Raw genomic sequence first — 14,058 nt, forward strand, 5'->3', positions numbered from 1 at the left:
GAAACCATAAAGCTGCACTTTCTTTTTGCCTTATAGTCTGATTTGTCATAACTTTTCCGTTTTGTGGTAAGCTTTTCTTTGGCTGTCACTTCTTCACCCTGACCTGTCTTATTTGGCTCAGCAGAACTAAAATATATATCCTGTTGCTTTTACACACGCACTCACATAACGCTCAGCGATTCTCTGCGCGATCAACCTCTCACATGTTTAAGCTTGCTGCGGGAGATTTCACTTGTCATGTTTGCGTAGTAAGCTAACGATTAATAAGACAATGTCAGAGGAATTGGTGCACAAATTATCATCACTCACCAATCAGTACTGTCGCTCTCTATACACAGTTCACGCGATTGCAAAGTGAAAGCAAAAAACAAGCGCAAATTCAAACGCGATTTCAATATGTCACATATTGACAGTGGCTCACCGATGCCAATGACATAATTACCCAGCTACATTTCCGAAAGACTGCAAAAGCATTGACATATATTTTTCCTTCCTACAATAGCCGGACGGGCAGGGCAGAGATAGATTTTGGTAGCCCGACTGGAAAAATCTCTAGCCCCAGGACGTCGGGCTAGCGATTTTGCGAGCCCTGTATCTGATTGAGGAATCACTCATCTTTGGAAAAGAGAGTTTATTACAGAGAAATGTCTCTTTCCAAAATAAAAGCTATACTATCCGCTTCTTCTGGGCTATATTCTCAGCAGCATATTAAACATATCAGGTCCCCATGAGGAGAATCATGTGCTAACGGCTGTCTATATGACTCGGGTAAAGTTTGTAGCATGCATGCTTGTTGTTTTTGTCATCTTTCACTTGTCTTTGCACTAGGATGATGTCGGCATAAATGTTCAGTCATATTCGTTGTGTTCCCACTAGTGCTTTCAGGTTAACCTCGTTAAAATGACCTTAACGCCACAACACGGCAAATCTCCATTAACGAGCTACCCCTGATAGCCCCGTGCATGGGGCTAGACAGCCAACACGTTAACGAGCTAACTGCGCTAACACACTAGCTCCCACCCATGTAATTGAGCATTGCGTGGCACATCCAACATACTGTTTTACTTTAGTCCATGACGTGCTTACCTTCAGGGTCATACGTCACATGAAAACCAAAATAATTCCAAACGCCAGATCTGAATGAGGGTGGGGGAGGTTCAATTTGCCATGTTGCAAGGAGAGCTTAACTTCTGTCTCGCTAGCTTGCCCTGCGCTCTTCCTTCTGACTATGCTGTCTGTGTGGAGCGCTCAGTGGATCTGCGCTTGACAGTGCAGCCTAGGCGGAGTAGTCGAACGCAGATTCACTGAGCGCTCCACACAGACAGCATCGTCAGAAGGAAAGTTGATAAAATTAATTACAAATGTTGTATTGTTCGATACATATGCGTACCGAACCGAAAGCACTGTATCGAACGGTTCAATATCGATACGAATATCGTTGCACCCCTAATATATATATATGTGTATATTATATGAATGACGCCTCAGGAAATCACATGATAGGGTGGGGTTAGGTTTCACAATGAGCTCACCCGAAACCTTGGCTGATTGTGACCTACACCCGTTTTCACACCTTGGCTCGTGTGATTAGATAGAGGATCATCAGGGGGTCAATTGTCCCTCTTGGGTTAGGGCTTAAATCTGGGACTCTCCACTTCAAGCAACCTAAAGAAGCCCAGACACTTTTCTTTCCAAGCTCCTTAGACTAAATGTTACATGAATTAATCAATATTTGAAATAGTCCTTAATTAAATATATAAATAACAATTAAATGTCAATTAATTTCATTTTAAACATTTATTTATTTATTTCCCATTTTGATTAATTAATGGTGTATTTAATTAATGCTTTTTGACACTTGGGACCCTACTTAGACCTGGGTAGCTGCGGGGTTGTGTAGGCAGGAAAACATACACTGTGGACACAAGTGTTTACTGGTGTTGGCCAGAGGGGCCGATGGCACGATATGGCAGCCTCGCTTCTGTCAGTCTGCCCCAGGGCAGCTGTGGCTACAACTGTAGCTGCCTCCACCAGTGTGTGAATGTGAGAGTGAATGAATAGTGGCATTGTAAAGCGCTTTGGGTGCCTTGAAAAGCGCTATATAAATCCAATCCATTATTATTATTATTATTAAGTGGGTGTGCCCACACAGGGCTGACAGCTAGTGATGGCCCGCTTGAAGCTGAAGCTCAGGTGCGTGTGTCAAAAAAATCAACACACTGCTTCAGAAGCACTGTGTTGAAGCTTGATTCGTTTGGCCAGAGTCACGTGATCAGTGACGTCCGAAGCTTCATTTAGAACCTAACTGCTTCGGTGTCTGATTCAATGGTTTATAAGCAGGTGAATCATTCGCGGGATTTGTGGAGTGTTTTGATGGTGACAGATAGCGAACCACTGATCATTCTACTGAGAGATTTGGAGCCAGCGAGGAATAGAGGAGGTTCTGTTGTGTGGGAGAATTTTGAGTTGATTTTTGTCAATCGGGTGGGTTTTCCAGCTTTGTGTTCTGGCTTTTTGCTTTTGTTTTGTGCGTGTTTATTATATCTGAAAACGGGAAAAAGGTAAAATGTCAAACATCTGCTTCCATAATATAAATATCATTAAATAACTTTAGAAAAACTTCCACTTGATTCTTTACATGTAATGTTGTAAAAATATATATTTTATTGTTTAATTAATCTGAAAATGTTAGTCTGCCAAATGTGCAGCAATTGAATTTATTTATTCTCTTTAGCTGATAGTTTGTGGGGCCCAGGTAGACTGTATAACTGCATCTCTACCAGTTTCTCTGCACTCCAGCCTCCTCTGTGCCATGTGAAGGGATTTTCCTTAAGGCAGGAGAAATTATCGCCATGAAAAGGAGCAGGTTCGGCCATCGCACACTAGAACAAATTCTCTTTTTAAATAAAAATGGAAAAGGGTTACCTTAAATGCATCATGTTTTTAATTTGCAAGTTCATAAGCATTTTCCTTTTCCATTTCTCAATCAATTCTACCCCCAGGTCAAAAATATCCATCCATCCATCCATCCATCCATCCATCCATTTTCATCCGCTTTATCCGAGGCCGGGTCGCGGGGGCAGCAGCCTAAGCAAAGAGGCCCAGACCTCCCTCTCCCCAGCCACCTCCTCCAGCTTATCCGGGGGAATACCAAGGCGTTCCCAGGCCAGCCGAGAGATATAATCTCTCCAGCGTGTCCTGGGTCTGCCCCGGGGCCTCCTCCCGGTGGGACATGCCTCGAACACCTCACCCAGGAGGCGCCCAGGGGGCATCCTTGTCAGATGCCCGAACCACCTCAGCTGACTCCTTTCGATGTGGAGCAGCAGCGGCTCTACTCTGAGCCCCTCCCGGATGGCCGAACTTCTCACCCTATCTCTAAGGGAGAGGCCAGCCACCCTTCGGAGGAAGCTCATTTCTGCCGCTTGTATCCGCGATCTCGTTCTTTCGGTCACTACCCACAGCTCGTGGCCATAGGTGAGGGTAGGGACGTAGATCGACCGGTAAATTGAGAGCTTCGCTTTTACACTCAGCTCCCTCTTCACCACGACGGACCGGTGCAGCGTCCGCATTACTGCAGCTGCAGCCCCAATCCGTCTGTCGATCTCCGGCTCCCTTCTCCCATCACTCGCGAACAAGACCCCGAGATACTTGAACTCCTCCACTTGGGGCAGGAACTCATCCCCGACCCGGAGTGGGCACTCCACCCTTTTCCGGCTGAGAACCATGGCCTCAGATTTGGAGGTGCTGATCCTCATTCCCGCTGCTTCACACTCGGCTGCGAACCGCTCCAGTGCGAGCTGGAGGCCCTCACCCGATGAAGCCAACAGAACCACATCATCCGCAAAAATCAGAGATGAGATTCTGAGGCCACCAAAGCGAAAGCCCTCCGCCACTTGGCTGCGCCTAGAAATCCTGTCCATAAAAATTATGAACAGAACCGGAGACAAAGGGCAGCCCTGGCGGAGCCCATCACCCACAGGGAACGAGTCCGACTTATTGCCGGCAATGCGAACCAAGCTCTTGCAACGGTTGTATAGGGATCGAATGGCCCGTAGCAATGGGCCAGACACCCCATACTCCCGCAGCACCTCCCACAGGACACCCCGAGGGACACGGTCGAATGCCTTCTCCAAGTCCACAAAACACATGTAGACTGGTTGGGCAAACTCCCATGCACCCTCAAGTATCCTCGAGAGGATAAAGAGCTGGTCCAGTGTTCCGCGACCAGGACGAAAACCGCATTGTTCCTCCTGTATCCGAGGTTCGACTAGCGGACGAACTCTCCTTTCCAGCACCCTGGCATAGACTTTCCCTGGGAGGCTGAGGAGTGTGATCCCCCTGTAGTTGGAACACACCCTCCGGTCCCCCTTCTTAAAGATGGGGACCACCACCCCGGTCTGCCATTCCACAGGTACTGCCCCTGATCTCCACGCAACATTGCAAAGGCGTGTCAACCAGGACAGCCCTACAACGTCCAGAGCCTTCAGGAACTCGGGGCGGACCTCATCAACACCAGGGGCTCTGCCACCAAGGAGTTGTTTAACTGCCTCAGTGACCTCGCCCCCGGAAATTGGCGGGTCATTCCCCTCATCCCCAGACTCTGCTTCCTCCTCGGAAGATGTGTCAGTGGGATTAAGGAGGTCCTCGAAGTATTCCTTCCACCGCCTGACAATTTTCTCAGTCGACGTCAACAGCGCTCCGCCAGCACTATACACAGTGCAGGTAGAGCACCGCTTTCCCCTCCTGAGACGCCTGACGGTTTGCCAGAATCTCTTCGAGGCAGTCCGAAATTCTTTTTCCATGGCCTCTCCGAACTCCTCCCACACCCGAGTTTTTGCTTCAGCCACTGCCCGAGCCGCATTCCGCTTGGCCTGTCGATACCTGTCGGCTGCCTCCGGAGTCCCACAGGCTAACCAAGCCCGATAGGACTCCTTCTTCAGCCTGGTGGCTCCCTTCACCTCTGGTGACCACCATTTGGTTCGGGGATTACCACCACGGCAGGCACCAACCACCCTGCGGCCGCAGCTCAATGCAGCAGCTTCGGCAATGGAGACGCTGAACATGGTCCATTCGGACTCGATGTCCCCAGTCTCCCTCGGAATGCTGTTGAAGCTCTGCCGGAGGTGTGCGTTGAAGATCTCGCGGACTGGGGCCTCTGCTAGACGTTCCCAGCACACCCTCACTACGCGTTTAGGTGCACCAGGTCTGTCCAGTGTCCTCCCCCGCCACCTGATCCAACTCACCACCAGGTGGTGATCAGTTGACAGCTCAGCCCCTCTCTTTACCCGAGTGTCCAGAACATATGGTCGCAGGTCTGGTGATACGATTACAAAATCGATCATCGACCTACGGCCTAGAGCATCCTGGTGCCATGTGCACTTATGGACACTCTTATGTTCGAAGGTCAAAAATATGTCTGGGAAAATTTCCCTAATATAATATTATTTATAAATACACCCGTCTAGCGATTAAATGCATACGTGCATGGAGGCAAGACCTCACAGCAGAAGCATACTCCATAATGTGTTGTACATTATTATATGTATATATTATATGTAACGTGGTATTTTTCAATTATTGTATTTACCAACATCAAGAAGTCACAAGCAAAGAAAGACCACACCATGGTGCATATTTAAACAAGGAGAGTTTACTGGTCAAAACTATTTATTAAACAAATAAAACACATTTTTTTAACCACCAAAAAATACACGTTCAAAGCAACACAACAGCGGCCCAATATCAGACAGAATTCCACTCTGTAGAGTGGGCAATCATTATGAAGCGGTTGGTTTTATTTTGTGGATTCAAGCTGCACTTCATATTTTTGGCCACCAGATAGGACTGTGTTGAAAAGCTTCGAGTAATGAACCGTTTTTCAATACAAGCTTCAGTGCTTCAGAAAGCTTCATTTGGCCATCACTAGCTGACAGCAGATTTGGTGGTTCCCAGATTTGTGGGCACCAGTAGTGATATATTGGTTTGGTTTTAGAACATGAGCACATACATAAAAGCCATCATTCCTCTAGACATGGTAGCTTTGCTCATTCATGTCTTTATTTATTTGATGCTTTGATTAGGTTTAATCTACTTGTGACCCGTGGTAGGTACCTATTTAAAATAGGACAGAGCCGTAGGCGCACAGTCAGTTTAAAAGAGTTTAATTTTTAATACAAAATAAAAGAAACAGTGTAACAGCGGCACCTAAAAACAATTAAAAACTTTACCTTATTAAAAAATGATAAAACTGTATGATTGCCCGTGAGACAGGACAAGCGCTGCGGGGAACCGTTTAAAAACAAATCAACATAGCACACAGGTTAAAAAGGGACGGCAACTCACACATGACTCCAAATGGGCAAAACACTATAGAAAAAGGCAAATCTTCAGTGCCGTCTTCCTATATGGAGTGCCAGGACTGCCATAATGAATTAATTAAATACACCATTAAATAATTAATTAAATGTGGCAATAATTAATTAAAATTGGAATTAATTAATTAAATAAATAGTTATGACACATGTAATTAATTAATTATTGACACATTTAATTAATTATTTATGTATTTCACATTTTAATTAATTATTGACACATTTAATTAATTATTGACACATTTAATTAATTATTTAATGATATATTTATTTATTTCATTTTGGCAGTCCTGGCGCCTGGCTCTCATCATGAAATAATTTTATCTGTCAGCCTCACCCATCAAACTCAGGGGGCGGGGTTAACGCTGATCGAATCAAAACCATTGCTTTGGCCTGGTGGCCATTGTTTCTAGCACACAACAACCGGCATGTGGAAGCTAACAGAACTGAACTTTGAAAAACCCTGTTTGTGTGTCACCAAATACCGTTTTAATATTTTTTTAGCCGAGAATGTAGTGGTTTAATCTTCATGTGTCTGGTCGGTTTGTCAAGATACAGCCTCTTTGCAAAAGTGCTTCGATGATTTCGGAGATGTCTGTCCAGTCTCACGGCAAAGCGTGGGATAGACCCGCTCGCCTCGCAAGCAATCCCACCGACAAAGCGCAGGCCCCGGTACACAGCTGTAGTAACCCCCGCTGACTTCTTTTACTGAGGTTATATTTATCGGTGTTTTATTTCCTGATGTTCTTATGTGTCCTACGTGTTTCAGTCGCCAATTCTGAATTATTACTAACATTAAAAACATGTTTAAGGAGGAGAGAGAGCAAATAAATCTGTTTAACATCTGATCTTTGGGTTTTTGTTCAGTAATCAGTGTGACCTGTGTATAAACGCATAAAAGAGATAACGTTGGTGTTTCTGTCATGTAGTAATTGCTGGCTTTAACTGTACAAAGGTTGTTCGACACTATGAAACACATACAGACTTCATGATGTTCGGCTAATATTTTTATTGTGAATATTAATCATGCTGACCTCGCTCTGTACACCATGCAGCGAGGTCAGCATATCCACGATATCCACGATATCCTCAGCTCCATGAGTTAACACAAAGTTTCTCAACTGACTATCTAACTTCCAACTATTCCAGAGACGTGAAAATATACAGCATAAAGAAAAGTGTAAGAGACCCAGCAGCAGATTAGAATAATAGTTATACATTTAATAAATCACCAAATGAATCCAAGAAACGAGCAAACCTGTTCCGACAATCTGAGTTTGTATTCCCTCAGCTGCAGACTCGCTGCTGTTTAAATGTTTGAAAAGGAAGATTAGATATAAAAAACGTCAAACATAGACTCAGTCTGCCTTCACATTTGATATGAGGCCAGCACGTATAGTGGCTGTGTCCTGTTTTAAGATCATACATGTAAAATTGTTGTCTGACCTCCGTCGATCCAGCCGCTCAGAGTCCGTGGTTACCATGGTTACTGCATAATCAGCTATAATGTTAACAGCTGGCACTGAGGAAACCTACAGGCAGCATGGGTGTTTATGTTTTTCATTGCAAAAGAACCGTCTGAATGGTTAACTGAAGTTAACTTGGATAAATTATAGTTAAGGGGTATCACAGATAACGCCCACGTGAGCTGTGTGACTGTTCACCACTGAAATCAGCAGGCTATTACTGAAATACATGTGCTATATCATAAACTATGATATAAATAGGGAGGTCCTATTAACATGTTTAGTTTTAAAGGACACCTTCCTGCCTTTAGTCTCCTTCATGAGCAGTATTCGTTTTCTTCTAACATCCAGAAGTCTGCACAATGTGTTTCATAGTTTGTAACAAGCCTTTGACAGGTAAACATAACATGACCGAAAAAGCAAAAAAAAAAAAAAAAAAAAAAAAAAAGAGAGAGAGAGTGTTGACATAAGAGAAAATGCTCTCAATTATGGAGACAGACAAATGGTTCATTTATGTTTGACGTGTGTTTACTCCTCCCTAAATATCGTCGGTGAAGTTTGCCATGCACGTCAGATTTTCCTGCGCATTTTTATACCTCTGCCAACAGAGAGAGAAAAAAAATCACATTCTAACAGACAGCTGGTGCTTAGAATACAGTTGAATAACTATTAAAAAACAGATGATATTTAGCTGATAGTTCAGTCTAACACATGTGCCACTGAACCATTAAACGTCTGTGAAACTATGCAGTTATGAAACGTAACTTTAACCTCAGCCAAACCGATTTGCTCAGTTGTAAATAAAACAGCGAAGTAAACGTGACCCGACAGACAGAACATGAGTGAATGAAGTCCAGCGTTTAACCACTGAGAGCTAAAACTCAGCTGAGGTTTCAAAGCTGTGTGCCGGTGATTGGACATCAGCCGCTGATGAAGTGCTCTGTAAGGAAACAAGCTCCAGCAGCTCTGCGCTCGGGGAAAACACTATATTTACTTATCTTGTGCAGAAAAATGCGCTGACATTGCGTTATATCGAGCACCGGCTGCCCAGTTAAACTGTGACTATCACCAGGTAACTAGGCGTGTTTCTTGAATTAGCAGCAGGTGTTAAACAGCTGACAGATGAGGAGGAGGATGCATGCAGGTAAACTGAGGGTCTGTTGAGCTGATCGCTGGTTTCGTGAGAAAAATGTCAGCTCGTTCTTTATGTTGCAGAAGCACAGAGACACAAGACCAGGCAGAAAGAGACGATCGTTCGGTGAAAATGAGAATCTGCGAATGCAACATGTGGAACACGGAGAGTGGAATATGTAAACAAACCGGTTAACATAACCCCCTGGGTGCACTCTGCATACTAATTGTTAGCAGAGCTAGTGAAATCTCTGAAAACATCTGAGCACTTTTGCAAACATGTTCTATGTTGACAACCTGACCAGACGTACGTCGCGACATTCGCGGCTAAAACACTGTTAAAAGTGTAGCTGGTGACAGAAAAACGGGGTATTTTAAAACTACACCACCACCATTGCTGCCTGTGATTTGATCTGCATTCTGGGATACCTGGCTGCCCCAAGTCTACACAAGCAATCGATTATCTAGGATCGACCTGTTTTGACTTACTTTGCACGGCAACCAATCAAATGTTAGAGAAGCTGCATGGGCAGCGTTAACCCCGCCCCCTGAGTTTGATGGGTGAGGCTGACAGATAAAATTATTTCATGATGAGAGCCAGGCGTCAGGACTGCCAAAATGAAATAAATAAATATATCATTCAATAATTAATTAAATGTGTCAATAATTAATTAAATGTGTCAATAATTAATTAAAATGTGAAATACATAAATAATTAATTAAATGTGTCAATAATTAATTAATTACATGTGGCATAACTATTTATTTAATTAATTAATTCCAATTTTAATTAATTATTGCCACATTTAATTAATTATTTAATGGTGTATTTAATTAATTCATTATGGCAGTCCTGGCACTCCATATTCCTTCGGGCCCACCGCTGTGCATGCAAAAGCGGGGAGACAAAAAAGGATTTGTTTTCCCTGTAGCGCCTTCACCGTCTGTGACAATATATATATATATTTACATCTTTAAATTGTTCTGATTCAGTCATTTTTACTTTTATGTTCTTGTTCTAAACTGAACTGCAGCCAAACCAAAGGCTGAACTGAGAGCTGATAGGACAGCTGTTCCAGTAGGGGGCAGTGTGACCCTGACCTGCTCTGTGAGCCCATCATCATCATCTTTTGGATGGAAATACTACTGGTACAGAGATTGGAAATCTTATCAACCTGTGACAAATGGACAAATCAGTGTCTCAGAGGGAGGACTCTACAGCTGCAGAGGAGGAAGAGGAGAACCAGTTTACTACACAGAGGACAGTGAGTCAGTTTGGATTGACACAACTGGTGAGTGTAAATGTAACTTCCTACAAAACACTACATCTCATAGTAACTGAACTTTTTGTCATTCATGTGTTTTTATTGTACTTTCTTGAACAGTAACAGCCTCAATCAGGCCTGTTGTGACTCTGCATCCAAACTGGTCTGAGATATACAGAGGTGAGACGATCACTGTCAGATGTGAGATCCATGGAGGAGACACTGAGTGGGATTATGAGTGGGAAACAAACAGCATCAGAAAACCTCCAAATCTAAATGAATACAGGATTAGATCTGCTTCATCATCCAACAGTGAAAACTATCGCTGTAAGGGCAGAATGAAAAGTTCACAGCATGAAACAACAGAGTGGAGTGATTCAGTCACACTGACAGTTTCTGACAGTAAGTCATATTTGCTTTAAGCTGTTTGAACACTTTGTAAAATGTGTTTCTGTTCATAGACTGAGATTATTATTCTTTGTATAAACTGAGCTCACTGTTCAGAGACTGTACTACATGTTCACTGAGAGAAAATCTTTGTTGAACAGATGAACCCCGTCCTGTCCTCACTGTGTCTCCATCATGGCTGAGTCCTGGAGCCTCAGTAACTCTGAACTGTGAGGTTGAACATCCGTCTGCAGGATGGAGCTTCTACTGGTATAAAGCTGTTCCTGATCTATCAGAGGAATCCTCCAGTTATGAGCTGCTACCTGATGGCAGTGGGACTGCAAACAACTCCTACATCATTCATGGACAGACACACACAGCAGGATATGTGTGCAGAGCTGGAAGAGGAGACCCAGAGTATCACACTGATCACAGTCAACCAAAGTTTGTCTGGTCTGCAGGTCAGTTTGTTTCTCTCTGTCCTTTCAATGAGCTCATGTTAGCTCATCATTTTTATTCAACAACATTTAGACCATTAAAATCTCATCTCCATGACAACTATTGATGTCTGTGTACATACTGTTTGTACTGATTATTTTTACTTGGTGCACAGACAGGATTTACACAGTTAAGACTCTTTGTTTAGTGCTCAGGTAGGTGTTCAGATAAAAAAGTCAAATATAGTTAATGAAGAAACAAAGATGTCAGCAGGCAGGTTAACAGCTCTGACAAATACAAGACAAACACTGACTACAGATGGACGCTAGAAGAAGACGTCACAAATAACAGCTGCTGTTATTGTTCATTTAAAATATACTTCAAAGGTTTTTAGTTTTGGTCCTGCTGCTGCAAAATATCTCACTGTAGAAGGAATCTGTGAAACAGACAATATCACAGAATTATGACAGAAACATTACAGCAAATGACTGAAGTGTGTTCAGAGTGATCTGTATCAGGTGGATGATGCTGAGAGTGATGACTCAAAGCTCATGATGTCACATGACGTGTACCAAGCTCTACATGAGCTGCCAGCAGATAAAGCATGTGGGTTAGATCATCTTAAACATGTCAGTATTCGGCTCCTTTGTTTTCCATTGATTTGACTGTCTGTGTGATTCAGGGCTTGTTGTCAGACTCAGTGTTGTCTCACCAAACAAACACTTTATCATATTGAACTATTAAATTTGATTTTCAAAACAAAAGCTTCAAACAAACAAATATTTTCACTGTGATATTTTGAATCCTAACATCTGTGAGCTTTGTCTCTTCACTGCATGTTGTTTCCAGATGTTCATTCAGCAGCGTCTCTCACAGTGAGTCCTGACAGAGTGCAACACTTCACCTCTGACTCTGTCTCACTGACCTGTGAGGGAAACTTCACTGAGTGGAGAGTGATGACTGTTCCCCAGAGTGATCCTTTATATTATTATAACTGTGAGAGAATGACTGGATCCACATGTAACATCCACATATCAAAGTCAGATACTGGAGTGTACTGGTGTGAGTCTGGATCGGGAGAGTTCAGCAGTGCAGTCAACATCACTGTACAGAGTGTGTTATTATACATTTACTTCTTGGATCTGAATGATTTAGACGTCACATGAACATTTGTCTCAGCTTTGCTGTATGTGAAGTAATTCTATGTGGCAACACAAACAAAAATGAGAATTTCAGATGATTTTAGGCTCCAAAGCTTCAAACAATATTCTTGGTTTTTGTTCTCTAATTAAATGAGTATTTTATATTTTCTCCATCAGAATGAAACTCGGTTGTTGGTCTAATTTCTCTTCATCCTTTTATAATCCAGTTTGTCATAATTTGCCAACAGTATTTTTTATTTTCTCTGTCAGAATAAAACTCAACAAAGCTCAACATCTCTGTCGTCACATTAGATGAACCTTTAATGTCTCATTTCAGAGAAATTTGTGAAACACATCATGCAAAATAACACAAACATACAAACATTTACAATTTCACCTTCAACCATTCAATAATGTCACCGTCAATAATTTGACTCCTGCAGGGAACATCCCAACTATATTTCCAGTCCTCATAATCACTCAGAAAACCAGGTCTGCATGTAGATCATGAGACACGACTCACAGCTTTTTCTCAAAGGTTTGCACCAGCTGATGTGACTGAAACAATTGTGTGTGATTGTTTCACAGATGATGGTAATGGTCCTATCCTGGTGAGTCCTGTTCATCCTGTGACTGAGGGAGCTTCTGTTAGTCTGAGCTGCATTTTGAAAACACAAAAAATACTTTCCAATGTGTTTTTCTATCACAATGACAAACTTATTCAAAATGATACCCGAGGGGAGCTGAAGATCTCTGCAGTGTCAAAGTCTGATGAAGGTTTCTACAAGTGTCAGTACTCAGGAAGAGAGTCAGCACAGAGCTGGATGTCAGTTAAAGGTGAGCAGGATCAAAGCATTTGATGGATTTTAATGGATTTCATGCTTGAGAAGGAACATTAGATTGTCTGTTTAAAGGCTTGAAGTCACCTGGATCTATTTTGTCAGAACTTTTTGTAATATTTTGTAATATCTGTATATTGTCAGGTTTAATATTGTTGTGATTCAGGACTCAAGTGCAGGAAGTAATGAGTGAAAGTTTCTTCATCAAACAAAGGTTCATTCATTTAACGCAACATTTTGCAAGCTTCGACTTGGTCAACAAGAACAAAACATAAATGAACTTAAACTTAAGGAGTGAGTCCTACAAAAACATCTTAACTGAGGTGAGAGAGACAGGCCAGAGGAGCGGACATAACAGCGTGAGGGCGGCAGATCTGTGGGAGAGGAGAGAGCAGTTAGGGCAGGAAATCTGAGGGAATGTGACAAGACAGAGAGTGTTCATAAAGTGGCTGCACTACATAGAATAAATAAATACATAGAAAATGCAATAGTGTTCCCTTAAAAGCAAATACTGTCAACAGAGTGAGCTGCCTTAGCAGAGATTTGTGCTCTCAGAGTGTTTGTTTTATACTTTATTAATAATTAATTATTGTTTGTTGTTACAGTAACTGTGTCTGGAGCTGACAGCTCTTCATCTCCTGTGTGGTTGATGGTTGGACTGGTTTGTGGAGTCTCTCTCATTATTATTCTCCTGCTCTTGTTGTATCGCTGCAGACAGTCCAAGTGTAAGAGCCTCTTCTTTTCATGCTGTATTAGAGAGTTTATTTGCTACATACACTTTAATTATTCACACATATACATGTATTCTGATCTCATGACACTAAATATCAGTGGAACAATTTATACATGACAAACATGTGTAATAACATTTGTCTCTTTCACAGATTCCTGCTTCACCAGGTTGGTAAAATACTTTTTATTATAATTTTAAACAAACATCAGTTACTTTTGAGTTTATTGTGTTTATTTCCTGTTTTAGGTCGATCCAGTCTGAGAGTCACAGTCCGGGCTCCTCCACA

At 42.5% G+C, this 14,058-nt stretch overlaps 1 protein-coding gene across 1 annotated transcript in view; it reads left to right on the forward strand.

Annotated features, from left to right (window-relative positions):
- Positions 1-10,571: 10,571 nt before the first annotated feature.
- LOC146674910 (obscurin-like) overlaps positions 10,572-14,058 on the forward strand; it is a 77,500-nt gene continuing 74,013 nt past the window's right edge. Inside the window, exons 1-3 of the mRNA XM_085398949.1 lie at positions 10,572-10,635; positions 10,782-11,081; positions 11,908-12,171. Coding sequence (XP_085255075.1) covers positions 10,572-10,635; positions 10,782-11,081; positions 11,908-12,171 — 628 coding nt within the window. The remainder of the gene's footprint in view (positions 10,636-10,781; positions 11,082-11,907; positions 12,172-14,058) is intronic.

This window comes from Rhamphochromis longiceps, linkage group LG3 (genome assembly GCF_057381845.1).
Source record: "Rhamphochromis longiceps isolate RC_006_pf linkage group LG3, R_longiceps_female_GT1.1, whole genome shotgun sequence".
Taxonomy (NCBI): Eukaryota; Metazoa; Chordata; class Actinopteri; order Cichliformes; family Cichlidae; genus Rhamphochromis; species Rhamphochromis longiceps.